This window comes from Penaeus chinensis, chromosome 2 (assembly GCF_019202785.1).
Source record: "Penaeus chinensis breed Huanghai No. 1 chromosome 2, ASM1920278v2, whole genome shotgun sequence".
NCBI lineage: Eukaryota > Metazoa > Arthropoda > Malacostraca > Decapoda > Penaeidae > Penaeus > Penaeus chinensis.
The window spans coordinates 19,023,697-19,041,196 of NC_061820.1; the positions used below are offsets into that span (position 1 = coordinate 19,023,697).

Here is a 17,500-nt window from a genome sequence, read left to right on the forward strand (position 1 = left end):
CCCCCCCCCCTCCCTTTACGAGATGAAGGACAGCTTCCACCCTCGTTCTACGGAGGAGGTTGCAGCCTTGACCGCCTCCTAGATCGCCCAGAACCCCTGTTTTTATCCACCGGAGTGGGTGCTTCATGCTCAGGGTGATGTGAAGCCTAGTTAGTGTTAAGGGCTTGCATGCCCTCTCACGTAGAGTGAGGGAACATATCGTCAGTGACTTCGTCAGGAGGGTAGCGTGGTGCGAAAAATTGAGCAGCTATGCATAAGATTACCCTGCCAGCTCATAGCCTCTCCATCATCAAGACTTCTGCAGTGCCTCCTCGTGGCCTGTGGAGGCTCTTGGAGCAGCAGTAGGCCCGAAAGGTAAGGAGTCATGGCCCACCGGCGTTCGTAGGGGTGGCAGAGGTGGCTCCCACCCAGAGTGATTGCCCGAGGTTAGACCTCAGGTGGACTGCCAGGGTGGGGGCTTGGAACGTCTGTTCCCTGCGACAGGACCATCGGTTACCATTACTATCGAGGGAATTGAAGCAGCTAAGAGTTGAGGTGGCTGCTCTCTCAGAGGTGAGAAGACCTGGCAGCAGCACAATTAGTGTGAGTGGCTACACTTATTACTAGTCGGGCCGCAGCGATGGCCACCATCTCCAGGGAGTGGCCATAGCCATCTCCAGCAGACTTCAACCCTTGGTTATTGAGGTCACTCCAGTCAATGAGCGTATTCTGGTATTGAGACTGAAGCTTTCTCTTGGCTTCATGTCTCTTATTGCTGTATAAGCTCCTATGGATGTATATAAACTTGAGGGGAAAAAGATGTTTTACGCCAAATTTGCATCTGTGGCAGACAGTTGTCCTCGGCGAGATATACGTATTGTTCTGGGCGACTTCAATGTGGTATCCGGCTGCGATCGAGCTGGCTACAAGAGGACTGATGCTGGCAGCGAGAATAGCCTCCTTTTCCGTGACTTTGCTAGGTCCCAGACATTGAGGATTTCTGGGTTCTGGTATCATCGTTCTGACCCACATCGTCCGACTTGGTACAGAGATACGGATAGTGTGGCCAAGGAGATCGACCACATCCTTGTTAGCACTCGGTGGAGGATCCTCCAGAACTGCAGGGTGTATCGAAGCGCCGAGTTCTGTGGAACTGATTAGTTGTGGCTACTCTCCAGGTCCACTTTAGAACCCCCCGCCGCCCAAATGAACAACCTAGGGTGTTTCATTTGGACAGATTGAGGGAGGACGAGTGTACCCTGGGGTTTGCCAATGCTATCTCTGGTCGTCTCACAGCACTTGAGGGCCTGACAGACCCTGTTCTTATGTGGGATACCTTCAAGCGTGAAACACTTGATGCAACTCAGGAATCCATTGGTGAGCGCCCAAGAGCAAGACTAAATTTCATCTCGCAGGAGACACTGAAAGCTTGTTATGCGGCTCGATTGTCAGGGGATCGGAACTTGCACCATTCTCTGGTGCGCAGTTTATCAGTAATCTTGTAGAGGAGGGCGAAAGCCATTTTTTAGTAAATGACCTTTGTCCTGCCTACCAAGCCCTGAGAAAGCTGAACTCCAAGCCCTCCTCACAGACGACTGCAGTTCGCTCAGCAAGTGGCCAGATAATTTCAGATCCTGATGGGGTGTGTGTGCATTGGGCTGAGTATTTTGAGCAGTTGTATCAGGTTGATTCACCAACAGTTAACTTGGATATGGGTAATGTTGAGATTCCTCTGCCAGACCCACCCGTCAGCGAGGATCCACCTTCCCTGACTAAAGTCAGGGGGGCGATCTCCAAGCTGAAGAGTGGTAAAGCAGCAGGTGTTCGTGGCATCCCAGCTTAATTGTTAAAGGCTGGTGTAGAACCTACGGCAAGGGCTTGCATGCAGTCCTGTCTGCCATCTGGCAGACTGATATCTTTCCCCCTGACCTGCTGAGGGGTGTGGTCATCCCTCTCTGGAAGAGGAAAGGGGATCGCTGGGACTGCAGCAATCGCCGAGGCATTACACTACTCAGTGTACCAGGCAAATTACTCATGCACATCCTACTAAGACGTATCAGAGACCACCTGCAAAGGCCGTAGCAATCTGGATTCACTCCTGGTAAGTCCACAATAGACCGCATCCTGGCGTTTCGAGTCATTGAAGAGCGCCGTCGTGAGTTCGGGCGTGGGCTGCTTGCAGCCTATATCGACCTCAAGAAGGCGTTTGATATGGTGCATCGCAAATCACTATGGGGTATCCTGAGGCTAAGAGGAATTAAAACAAGGATTATTGTACTAATAGCAAACCTGTATACAGGCACTGAAAGTGATGGAAAGTGTGGTGGGGACCTGTCGAACTTCCTCCCTGTCAATTCAGGCATGAGGCAAGGCTGTGTTCTTGCACCAACACTTTTCAACACTTGCATGGATTGGATACTGTCCAAAGTCACTGAGGAGCAACTCTGGGCAATATCAAGGTTACAGACCTTGACTTTGCCAATGATGTTGCCATTCTATCTGAATCTCTGGAAACCCTAGTGGCGGTTCTTGATGCATTTAGCATTGAAGCGAAGCCCCTGGGGCTAGATGTCTCCTGGACCAAGACCAAGATCCAGGATTTTGGGGTCCTACAAGGAGGCCCTGTGCAGTCAGTGAAAACATCCTACCTAGGTAGTGCAGTTCACGACTCTGGGCTGTCAGACCATGAAGTCAGTAGACGGATTGGCCTGGCAGCAAGGGTCATGAAATCTGGGCAGAAGGACCAAGCTACTTGTTTTCAAGGCCAGTTTTATTATATGGTAGTGAAACTTGGACGCTATCTTGTGCTCTGGAATCTCGTCTCGATGCCTTTTATAACAGATCCTTGTGCCATGTGTCCAACCATCGGCTGCACCGTGAGACCGGTACAGGACCTGTGACTTGCGCAATCCGTGATTGCCAACTCAGGCTATACAGCTACTTGGCTCAATTCCCACAGGATAATCCTGCCCATCAGGTTGTCTCTGTCCGTGACAATCCTGGGTGGAGGAGGCCTGTGGGTCGACCGAGAAGGTCGTGGCTTGGGCAGATCGATCAAACCTGTCGTGAGGAACTAGAGATGAGCCGGGCCCCTGCCTGGCGGCTCGCCATGAGGGACCCTCGTAGGTGGAAGTAAAGGGTGGATGCGACTATGCGCCCCTGCCGACTTTAGCTCCCAAATGATGATGATGATGATGGGGTGAGGATGCCCGTCGCGGTGAGGAAGCTGCGGCAACAGAAAACGGGAAGCCCAACTGGAACGTCTCACCTGTGCTGCCTCGTCACCCAAGCTTCTGTTTTATTTGCTTTACTTTTGTTTTAGTTTGTTTTAGTGTATTTTAAAAACTTTTTTTTTTTAGTTGGGAAAGAGGCCACCAAAATGAATTTGTAAAGAAACTTTGAACCGTTATTCATCTTGCTTATTATCGTTTAATCTGAACTTTATTATGAATACGTTACATTTTACATTTATACCTTTTTACATTGAACAGGTATTTTACTTTTTGCACACACGATGGTTCTTTTATATTTTTACTATTTTATTTCATAAACTTTTCTTCATTTTATAAACAAACTTTATAGATATCTAAATTATTATAATAAGAAAATTTGAATGTATATTGTTTCGCGGGCCGAGGTGGAATGAAAGTCCCCGGCCCTTCAAGCAGAGGGGTTCGAGGTCCGGGCCAGTTCAAGTGCTGGACTGCGGCTGTGGTGTGTTTTATGTCTGTTTCGTCTTTTGCGTTTAAGTGTTTGTGTTTTACTGTGGTATGTATCGTTTTATGTTCTGTTTTAGCTTTGTTTTACGTAATAAATTGATAATTTTATAATACCTTTTGATAAGCCCCGACTGAAGGCTGAATAACGCCTAAACATATTTTTGTTTACAAGACCAACAATCAAAAAACCTAAAGTATAGTTGAAACATCTGTACACACCTCTCCTCGGGATTCTAACCCCGCCTACCTCACTTCTGCTTATTTGCACAACGACACTTCACATACACACACTACTGTCGCTCCTTCCACAACTCTTCTGACCTTACATCCCTTCTTACACCATACACTCTTTCCCGAACGTACCAATCGGGTGGTGGCAGTGTCCCCCTTCAAGCCACCAGATGTGAGAGAAACGTGAGACGGTCTTGGGCGAGTCAATGAAAGGGGTCTTAGCTTGCTGGATTATTGTTGAAGATAGATATGAGATCCTCAAGAGACCCCCGTGTCCCTGGGTGGAGGACGAGCTGGTGGAACTGGACCCTATGTGGCTTGGCCTGTCTGCCATGTCTCTCTCCCTCCGCCTTACGAACGTGTCCTTTTATGCCGCGGTTCTCTTCGAGGGAGGATGTTTATTCCCGTGCGAAAAGAGAAAGCCTGGTGACACCAGCGTCCTCCCAAGGAGGAAGGGCAGCTGCCGGACCGAGGTGTTAAGTGAACTATCTGTTCTTGCTACATATTGGTCACACACACACACACACATATGTATGTGTGTTAAATTATATATATTTATATATACACACATATATATATATACATACAAACACATATATATATACATATAGATATATCAATGTGTATATAATAAATGTATATATATGTATTTATATATATATATATATATATGTATATATATATGATATATATACATATATATAATATATATATGTATATGTGTATATATATATATATACATACATACATACATACATATATATATATATATATATATATATATATATGTATATATACATATATATACATATATATATACAAGTATATATATATATGTATATATATATTTGTGTATGCATATATTTGCATATACATATAAACAGATATAGAGATCAATAATGGTATTTGATTTAATAACGCATATCTCTGAGTTATGTTCCTGTGCTTATATGCTTTTTCTTATGTAACAGGTCAAATGATCCCTCCGAAGACGACGCCATCCCGGACTCCACGACTACGGATGAACTCGCAGAGAAACTGAAGGTAAGACTAGTCTTTAGTGTAACAAATTGTTTTATCTTCGAAAAGTAAAGTAGTATATAAATATATATATATATATATATAGAGAGAGAGAGAGAGAGAGAGAGAGAGAGAGAGAGAGAGAGAGAGAAAGACAGAGAGAGAGAGAGAGCTACCTCAAAGACCAGGGCGACAGAAATTAGTTTTAAACATCTAAAACAGATACTTCACGGTGACCAAGATCTTGGCAATGATCACATCAACTAACAATTTAATAGATCATAAAGGAAACTGCGCTTGATGGTGGTGGTAAAAACGACAATCAAAGCTCCTGTAAGCTTTCGGTGGAAAGTAAACAGCTTTTGCAAACTTGTAGTGTCATGAGAATAACTTTAAGTAGGGACAAAGTAAAATTATCAGAATCAAGAAAGGCTCTACATAAAAAGAAGAGGGGAGATGATAGGAAAATCTAGAATTCAAAAAAATTATGAAACAGAGATTTCAGGTACCAAAATTAAAATAGATAAAAGGGGAGACTTAGAACAGGGAAAATCAGTTGCATGAAATAAAGAAACCAGCTGGAGAAGTAATATATAAGAAAATAACAATTGAATTAGTGGAAAACTTTTACAGGCACTTATATATATGCTCAGAGGCATAGCAGAGGGAATCACCAGGAGAAAACAGTATTGATATAGATGCAGGAGAAACTGCATCAGTGAAACTAGTCATTTTTAACACATGCCTTATCAACAGTAAGGCTCCGAAATCTTAGGTAAATGCAACAATTATTTTGATACACATGCAGAGGAAACAAAGGATCTAAACAAAAAACTACCCATCCATAAGCCTCATATCAGTTATCTACAAACTGTTCACAAATTCATCCAACTGGCATCTCCAGCACATTAGATTCAAAACAGCCTAGAGAACAGGTTGGCTTTTGCAGTGGAATCACGACGACAGACCACTTCCACATGCTAAATAAGGGAAATACGGGAAATAATAATGCAATATAGGAAATCCCTCTGTAAGTTATTCGTCGATTTTCGAAGTCAAACATTCAACACATCCAGTGAAAAGGAAATAAAGCGAAGAATTAGGCTTTGGGTTGGAGAGCCTATGGTAGAGACAGTAGTATTTTAAAGGGTTCTTGCCACTGTGTATGATAAACATAGATACTGGAGAGGAAAGCAATAAGTGCCCAGAGGGGAATGGAAAGATAGATGCAGTTAATTAGCCAAGGAGAAATAATGGCGCAACACGAATATGGGAAAGTACCAAAGTGGAACATACAGTTGGGAGCTTTGAAGAGAAGAAATGGCAGGTCACATATGTCGGAGACAGGGCGACAGGTGGAAAGTAACAAAATGGGATAGAGATAGCACACGGATGCCAAGGGCCAGGCTAGTGACAAAATGCTGTTACGCAATAACGAAATTCATGGCCAAAAATGTAAACGGATAGTGCCTGACTGGAAATAATTGGGAGAGGTCTACGTCCTGCATTGCAGGCTGATATATATATTTATATATATATATATATATATATATATATATATATATATATAGATTTATATATATATATATTTATTTATATACATATATATATATTTATATATATTTATTTATATATATATATATATTTATATATATTTATATATATATTTATTTATATACATATATATATATATATATATATATATATATATGAACGTGTGTGTGTATATATATACGGATATATATACACATACATACATATATATATACTTACATATATATAAATATATATATATATATGTATGAATATATACATATATACATGTGTGTATATATGTATATATACATATATATACATATATGTGTATATATATGTACACAAGTATATGTATATATACATATATATATGTACATATATACGTATGTATGTGTATATATACATATATATGTATATATATGTGTATATATATATATATATATATATATATATATATATATACTACACACACACATATATATATAAATATATATATATATACATATTATATATATAGGATACACACACATATGTCTGTGTGTGTGTATTATAAACATATCCATATACGCATATACGTATATACACATACAGATATATATGTAGACAGTATATATATATATATATATATATATATATATATACATATATATATATTAATTCATATCTATATCAATGTAAATATATTAATTATATATATTACGAGATAATGATTCATATATATATAGATAGATAGATAGATATAGATACACACACACACACACACACACACACACACACACACACACACACACACACACACACACACATATATATATATATGTGTGTGTGTGTGTGTGTGTGTGTGTGTGTGTGTGTGTGTGTGTGTGTGTGTGCTTTCATATTTCTATACTATAGCCTTGCTGCATTATTCCATTCATAGTTATCTCAGCATATCTGAGGATTTGATTTTTTTAATCAATTCTACCGAGTGCTCAACTGGAATGTGCGTAAAACTGTCATATTGTTGCTCTAGTACTATCTATGGAGCTAGTGAGATCCTAGTTGCACATTCCTTTTGTGATTAGTTTGTCGACGTTAATTCTGTGTCATAACTGGCAGATGTTCGAGTCCTGGTCGGGGAGGGTTATAATTCATCTATATCGATGCTTTACTACATTATGCCACCTTTCACAAATATCTTTGATTATACTTCCTAACTGAATTCCATCGCTTGCCCAAGGGGTATGTGCTTCACCCTTGACATCATTTCTCTAGCATGTATACTGACAATGTTTATGGAGATGGTAATAACCTAGTTGATAGATCGTGTGGTACAGTTATTTTGCTGATTATGGGTCATATCTGGAGTAGCAGATTCTACTTCTGGTCAGGGAGGCTTATTAACTACATCCGTGACTTACTACATTATTCCATATTTCATAGATAACTCATCATATCGGATATGGGATTTCAATTTCTGAATCAATTCCAGCGAGTGCCCACAAGAAATGTCCGTTAAACTCACAAACATTTATGTTATGTTGTACAGTTATTTTGGTACTGCTCACTCTGGGTCACAGAGGGTTGTTTCATATGTATATGTATATATATACATATATATATGTATTATGTATATATACATATATTTATATATATGTATATAAATATACACATTATATATATACATATACATGTGTGTATCTATATATATGTATATATATATATTCTATATAAATAATGTGTATATATATGTATATATATACTTTATATATATATATATATATATATATATATATATATGTTTTAGATATAAATTATGTGTGTGTACATACACACACACACACACATACACACACACACACACACACACACACACACACACACACACACACACACACACACACACACATATATATATATATATATATATATGTAAATATATATAAATACATATATATGTATATATATATATGTATATACGATATATATATACACACAGATATATAAATATGTGTGTATATATATATATATATGTATATATATAATTACATATATATGAATATATATATTATATACATATATCTACACATTTATACATATATATGTTTATATGTATATATATTTATATATATATATATACACTTTGTATATATATATATATATATATATATATATATGTGTGTGTGTGTGTGTGTGTGTGTGTGTGTGTGTGTGTGTATGTTTGTATGTATACATGTATATATATACATACATATATATAAACACATATATATGTATTTATATATACATATATATTCCTTTATATATATATATGCAAATATATTGTGCACTTAATGGAGAACAGTAGGAATATAAGGTTTGCAAATTGCCACAGATGTGACAAGGTATATGGACAATTAAACTAGCTGCTCTATTGGATAATCATGAGGATTAGAAGTGATTTTGTAAATTATTAGTGGTGTCCAGGATGATTCAGGCAGCGTGAAAGGATTTCGGTGAGTAATCGAAGACGATACGAACTTAGACAATTAAAAAGAATGATCGTCTGCTGCAGCATAATGATCGAAATGGGCTGCAGTTTCTAAATTGTAAATTACCACGTTTCCCGTATCACACAATATTATCTTTCCCATATAGAAGTTCTTTTGATGTATTGACACTGAATGATACTTTGAAGAGACAGAAGATTACAATATACAAAGAGTTTTATAACATGCAATTGAAAGGAGACATGACTATGGTGGAGGTGAACTTGACAGTAAATTTATCCGATTTATGGTAAACCGTAGAAGGGAAACTTAAACCGTGCTGACGGGTGACTTCTACATTCAACTAAGGAAGATAACATCACAATTACAACTAACACCAGGTTCATCCGATTCTAAAGAGGAGTTTCGCTGGGAACGACTGAGGTCAACCTCTGTCCGGGATGAGACCGGGTTCAAGAGGTACTGGCAGGGTTAGTATGGAGGTGAAATAGGTGGTGGGAAAAGGATGTTGTATTTCGTGAAGCGAGAAGCGGATTTAAGCAACAAATAGGTTCCTAAAACAGAAGGTCTTGTGTGCGTGTGTATATATATATATATATATATATATATATATATATATATATATATATATATGTATATATATATATTCATATATATATATATATGTATATATATATATATATATATATATATATATATATACAGTATATATGTATGTACATATCAACATTTATATCTTTACAAACATGTGTGTATGAATATATATATATATGTGTGTGTGTGTGTGTGTGTGTGTGTGTGTGTGTGTGTGTGTGTGTGTGTGTGTGTGTGTGTGTGTGTGTGTGCTGCATTATTCCATTCATAGTTATCTCAGCATATCTGAGGATTTGAGTTTTTTAATCAATTCTACCGAGTGTGTGTGTGTGCTGCATTATTCCATTCATAGTTATCTCAACATATCTGAGGATTTGAGTTTTTTAATCAATTCTACCGAGTGCCCAACTGGAATGTGCGCGCGCGCGCGTGTGTGTGTGTGTGTGTGTGTGTGTGTGTGTGTGTGTATGTGTGTGTGTTTGTGTGTGTGTGTGTGTCTGCGTAGGTTCGAGAACAAGAAGGACCAATGACCTAAAAGTCAATGTTGAGAAAAACGCTTTTGAAAATTCAACTAATAGTAATTCACGAAATAAGGATTTTTTTCTGGGAGCGATGAAGCTGTGTTGCATTCATCGGTCATAATATTTTATTATATTTTATAGGAGTGCTTTCAAAACATGGCATTTATTGCTGTTGATGTTAAATTCTATTTCTAATTCTATTTCTAATCCTATGACCTAAAATATATATTGATAAAGTTCCTTTGACTATAATTCTATAATACTTTTCCTAATTTTCTTTCTTTTCTGTAACTGTAAAATCTGTCACCTGTATATTGAAAATGGCATACTGACTTTAAGGAAAATAGAATAGTAAAAAGCAGCTAACCTGAAGCCTTCCATTGCCATATATTCAAATTGCAGGCATTTGTGGCAATCAGTCACGCATTGAGATATATGCTTTTCAGTGAATTGGATTTCAAAGTAATATTCGCATAGTGTCCCTGATATACCAATAACATTAGCCTGTAAAATACTAGGAGAAATAAAAATCCCTAGCTCTCGGCCTGTTACACACACACACACACACATATATATATATATATATATATATATATATATATATATATACATACACACACACATATATATACACACACGCAAACATGTGCGTATATGTATATATAAAATATATATATGTATATATATATATGTATATATGCATATATATTTATATGTATATATATGTGTGTGTGTGTGTGTGTGTTTGTGTGTGTGTGTGTGTGTGTGTACATATATATATATGTATGTTTATATATCAAAGATCTTATAACTAAAAGATGATCAACATTGCTTTAAGCAAAAAACATTTCTAAAGCTGTGTTTATTCAAATTTTACGCTTCATTATTTTTGCTTTCGCATCCACAAACCTTCACATACTGGTCTATAGTAAACGGATTAATTGACTTGATCTGGTGATCCACAAACATATCTTGGCATAATGTTGTGTTATTAAAGAGGTCATAAATGTGATTCTTTTCTAGCTCAAATTCAGTTATATCTACAATAGAATTCTCCAGTCATCTAATGCAATTATAACATTTATCACAGTAAGACATACAGCAACTAATCTATTTGATGATTGTGTAGCCAAATTCACACGCATCTCCAAAAATGGCACTAATAATGGCACTGACTCTAATATGTCGATTAGTTATTGCGAACTGTCTTCGAGATGTAAAACATTATACATTTAGCATACTTTTCTCTTGATAGGCTTAAATTATGGTTAATGTACAGATATAACTGAATGTTTTACTGATTTCCTGTTCACTTATTGCTCACATATCTTAATGCACATCGTAACAGTCACTTTAAGAAAGGTTTCTTTCACCATGCACATAAAAAATCATATTTCATCTTAATTTTGACATGTACCCTCACATTTGTTTCAGTCTACTTCTTCTGCTCCATCGTAAAAAGTAGCGCTTATGCAGCAGCTGGTTTAGACAATCCATAAGTCCATATCTTTTAAACCGATGCTATCCGCCTTTTGATCATCAAAATATTATTTGAAGGGAGATTCCATAGAATTCTTAAAGACACACAATCACTCTTGTCTGGTATTTTTACTTTCAGTCCCTCAAAAGTATGATGACTTGTGCTTGTCATATCATACCTCTGCTAATACTTGCAAACTGTCATTGTTATTCCTGCACCATCGCTTTAAAAAACAGATGAAAATATTTGCAGCTATCCAAAGGTGTATATTATTGCATATCATGTGAAGATTAATATATGCTCTTATTCTGGTAAGTTGAGAATTTAACAGATACAATTCTACATATACAAGCAAAGAGCAATAGTTCCTATTTTTTTTTTTTTTTTGAATTATTAACATGTTTTTGTTAATATAATTTTCTAATTTGAAAAATATCAATACATATTTTTCAATATATAAAATTTCACTAACCTTTTGCTGTGCAGATGCGTGTCGAATTTTGTACTAATTCAGCTCAGAATTAAGCATATAGTTATGATCTATGCATTTTGGAAATTAAATGTATCTGATAGATAGATATATTTGAAAGATTCGACTAGGATTTTCATAAAGTAGAGAAGTAAAAATATTCAAACTAACTTGACACAATTAAACATGAACATATATAAATACCTTAGGTATAGTTAAAAATGCTGATAAAAGTGCTCATATTAACAAAATCAGAGTGTTTTAAAAGTGCAACTTACAGTGTGGAGGTGCTATTACAAACATGGAAGTGGTGGGGCGGCACTGGTGGTGCTGGCACCGATGATGGTGTTAGTAGCACCAGTGATGGTAGTCATAAGGATAAGTCCGATATGCGAAGCTGAGCTTCGCCCGGGCTATGCCAATGAGGGGAGCCCGGCCTGTGTCGACTAATGTCGACTCGCTAACGTGTGTCAGCTGGTGCTGACTCGGCTTTTGTCCTTACCCGCCGTGGTGCCCAGCCACAGCAGTAACCTCCAGGCGACAATTGCAACTTCTCGCGCCTGGGCGGGGCGCGAACCGCCGACCCCTCGGATGAGAAGCCGGCACGTTACCACTGTACTAGCCCGGAGGCTAGATGATAGTCACAACACTATAAACAGTGGTATCTGCACCTTTCATATGTATACATTTAGGACTGGCCCAACGGTTCATACCCGGAATGACCTAGGTATGAGTCCTGGTCAGAGAGGCTTGTTATATATCTATATCAATGCGACATTGCATTATTCCATATTTCATATATATATATATATATATATATATATATATATATATATATATAATATATATATGTATATATATATGATGTACTGAGGAGTATATGTGTATGTGTATATATATATACATATATACATATATACATATACTCATCAGTACATCAGTACGTGTTTGAAGATATTGATCAAATTGACGCAAATCTGTTAACATACGCGGTTCCTAACCTAGAGGTGGTGACTAAAGGAAGAAGTCGCTTGATTTAGGGGAAATAATTTTGTATATTTGGGTTAGTATTTAGAAGACCAGGCGTGCAGAAATATCATCAATGTGAAAAAAATGCAACCATTAATTATATCTCATGTTTTAAAACGTCATTCAGCTGTGAGATAACAGTGAACTTTCGTGTCCTTGGAAACCGTACTACGCATCATTCACAGAACAAGCGTTGTCGCCATTTTGAGCGATCCTGAGATAGGGCTATCCTGTAGTATCAGTAGGCTTGTAGTTGAAGTAATGGGCTTGTAGCCGACGTAGTAAGCTTGTAGTCGACACACTCATATGCCGTTGTCAAGCACAGCTATCAAGCACAGAAATTTCAGTCCTCCCAACCAGTGAATGTTTGTTGCAGAGTTCCATAGTTCTGAGGCATTGTAAGGTTTTGCTTGCTGCCACTTCTCATAAATCCGGATTCTCTCGTCCTTTGTTTAAGCTTACTCCTAAAACAAAGATCAGCATTTCGTTTTCTTTTGAAGATCGCGGTACTGCCCTAGAATGATTTAGGGGGTTGTGGATTTTAACCACCACCTTCGTCTCATTTGGCTTGAAAAATTTTAAAGATCAGTAATTGAAAAACTACCGATACTAATAACAGCGTTTTCGAAATGCTGTCCATATCATTCACTCATAAAATGACTAGATTTGAAACTAACGACGATTTTATTTACCAACGGATTTGTTTCTCTTTATTATTATTAAAAAAAAAAAAAAAATATTTAAGCATCGCTAAATAGTATTACCCAGTATCAATGAAATGGAAATGTTACTTACGTACTGCGTTTCATATTCACGATTGGTGCATTATGAAGTAAAATTCCTGCACGAAGCAAGACCTTTGGTGCTAGAGGAGGGTTAAAGGTTCCCCGCCCGGCTCAGGTCAAGTGAGCACCCTCTCCGCAGTTTTATGAGTTGCCTTCACCCTTTCGCAATTTTTCTGTGAGAATTTGTTAGTGCGTGACATTTCATGTAAACTGCAGCCTATATTGCGATATATGTTGGCGGCAACTTTTTTATGGTGTTTGGAAAAAAGGCACTATTTTATCCGTGAAATTACTCTATAAGATAATTTGACATGCGTACACTATTTTTTAAATCTTTCTTACCTCATTAACAACGAAAAGTTAGAATATTCTAACGAAAGATCTTTATACTGAATAAATTTCTTTAAATGCTAACAGTCGTAGATGTAATCAAATACAAATAAATACAATTTAATCTTGGTATGGCTTGTTTCTTTGGCATTTCTGCATTTCCACCTATCCTAAGGGTTTGCACAATGGCCCCTGAAGTATGCATCTATTTTTTTTTTTGTCAAAAACTACTTAACGACTGAGCAGTTGAGGCGTAGAATGATATGATCAATGTCACAACACTATAATGTACTGTTGGATGTCCAACTATATATAAAGTAAGATTATCGAGACGTTTCGAAAACTCCCTGAAATTTGAATTTCATGTATTGTGATATCACGAAATTCATTTTCTGTCAGGATCTATGTCTGATTCTTTATAGGGCTATAAAACAAATCAGATGTTTCTTATTCAATGTATGTCAGAAAAATGCGCATCTAAAATTGCCATCTGACACTGGGTCCTATGGCAGTAGCCACCAGGTACGAAGAAAGTGCACTGACGCCACGCAGGACTGGGTCGAGATTCCTCACTCGCGCCCCCTCGCGTCGGGATTCTGATGGCAGGACTCTTGACTCAGCGTCAGGCAGTACTCCCTAGAATATTATCATTATTGTAATCGTTGTCTTTATCATTATTGTAATCGTTGTCTTTATCATTATTGTAATCGTTGTCTTTAGCATTATTGTAATCGTTGTCTTTATCATTATTATTATCACTATTGTTATTAATTATTGATATATAATTGTTATCATTATCCTTATTATTATTATGAATGTTATTATTCCTGCTGTTATCATTGTTTTTTACCGTTATCTTTACTGCTGTTATTGGTATCATTATCATTACTAATTCTACCATTATTATTTTTATTATTCTCTTATTGTTACTGCTATCATCATCATTATCATTATTATCATTACTAATATTACCGTTATTATTATAGTTATTCTTATTATTATTGTTATTATTAATATCATCATTATTGCTATTATTGTTATTATCATTCTTATAACAACAACACAGAGCCCTTAATATCTGTACCACTTGGATGTCCTTTAATAAAGAAATCCTTTTTCTTGCTACAGTAACTGTTTCAAAGTTAATGATTACCCTGAAAACGTAGTCTTTAGAACACTTTAAAATAGCCAATGCAAACTACCATACCTTGGAAATGCAGGTTTTAACGTTCATAAACAACTGAATGAAATACTACAACATTCGTTTCCCCAGTTCAATTTTGTGTTCATAAATAAGCACATCATTAGCACTTACCTACATGAAAGTGAAGTACTACCCTCAGATATGTTTTGATATTAATTTATTTTCTTGTCCCAACTGTAAATGTAAGTTGGATTAATCTCACGTTGGTTAAACGCCGTATTTTAGAATACGTCTTCTGTACGTGCCATAATGTTAATTCAGTATTAAAGTTTAAGCCAGATCTCTAATGTGCATGCGCATTGGCAGCGTTAAGGATTGATTTTTAATTCACCTTCAGACCCGGTCTTCAGACACCGATGAGTAGGTCTGCAAGATTTGGCTTCCCTCTCAGTGAGCCACCTTTCTCTGCAATCCGACACCATTCACCCCCACAATATCTCACTAAGAAAGATTTTCACATTCTGTCTACTGCTTCTAACAGATCTGACCTCCTAGTTTCAGAATCTTTATTTATTCAAAATATCGAACAGCCATGCAACTACAAACAGTATAACTTCCTAACAGGCAATTATGCCCTTCAAATGTTTCTGTCTCTCTTTTTTTGCCTCTGTTAGGTTTTGTTTTACTTTTACAATTGATTGTTTATAGCTGCTAATATTTGCATTATAATTTGATTATGGTTTTATTTTACATTGTGTATTTGTGTGTATATTTTGTGTTTTGTTAGATAATTTGTCTGTATATTTTTCTGTTCTTGTGAAGTTTTAACTATTCTAGGTTTTACACATGTTTGTCAAGTTAAAAACTGATTTGATAACTGCTTCGGAAACACATTTCATGCATAATTTTGCGAGCGTGTCGCTTTTCCTTTAAATCACTGAGGGTGGACCGAAAGACTCTGAAAGCTATGAACTTAATAATGATGTTTGTGGTATCCCTGGCTATGCCTTTCTTTTACGACTATATATATATATAGATAGATAGATAGATAGATAGATAGATATAGATATACTTATAAATATATATGTATACACATAAATATATACATATATATGAAATATAAATAAATATATATGTATACATACATACACACGACTCCAAAACGTATGAAGTTTTTTTAAAAATGTATATATATATATATATGTATATATATACAAATATATATATATATGTGTGTGTGTGTGTGTGTGTGTGTGTGTGTGTGTGTGTGTGTGTGTGTGTGTGTGTGTGTCACATACATATTCATATAATATATATTCATATGTACATATATATGAATTGCATTAATTTGTACATATATATATATATATATATATATATATATGCGTGTGTGTCTGTGGGTGTGAGTGTGTGTATTACTATTCTTATTATTTTTAATTCTATTGTTATTAATATCATCATTATTATTTTTGTTATTATTATTACTATTATGTTTATTGTTATATGTGAATGTATATTATATATACATATATTTTTATACGTGTATATACATATGTTTATGCATATATATACATATGTATATACATATATATATATATAGATAGATTTTTATATTTGTTTGCGAACACACACACACAACAAATAAGCAATTCATGTTTCAAGCACATAGAGGCAGTTGGGCTTGAACTTAATTCTAACCGTGCACGTCTCGAGCGCGTCAATCGTGTCAGTCAGTTGTGAGACCGTGAATAAATCTTGACGCAGCGGGGCGCCAGATTCCATCGTCTATGGCCATGGGCCAGGCTTAAGATTAACTTGCGGTTATAATAACTATGTAAGCCTAGATAAAACATAGTGTCTGCAGTGGGTTGCCATTATTTGCAACAGAAGCGACTACCATTAGCTAGTTACATGTTACATATTCACCAACCTTAAAACTAAAGCATACATTCAAGCATTACTGAGGACAGGATATCGAAGTTCGAGATAATGCCATGTATGTGTGAATAAGTGAACGGTTAGCGCAGAAAGTATAAGAAAAATAGCGATATTACAAAGAATCACAACGTCATATATGTATTCACAATATAATCGAAGACGCAAGTAGTAATGAAGTAGTTACTAATATACATACCATGTAAAGAGGAAGAACAGATAATTTTATGACTTTGTCAACAATGAATATGAATAATATA

General features: G+C 36.3%; 1 protein-coding gene across 1 annotated transcript in view; it reads left to right on the forward strand.

Annotated features, from left to right (window-relative positions):
• Positions 1-17,500, forward strand: part of LOC125036218 — a 276,931-nt gene that overhangs the window by 137,450 nt on the left and 121,981 nt on the right. The window contains exon 3 of the mRNA XM_047628684.1: positions 4,901-4,973. Within this exon, the coding sequence (XP_047484640.1) occupies positions 4,901-4,973 (73 nt within the window). The remainder of the gene's footprint in view (positions 1-4,900; positions 4,974-17,500) is intronic.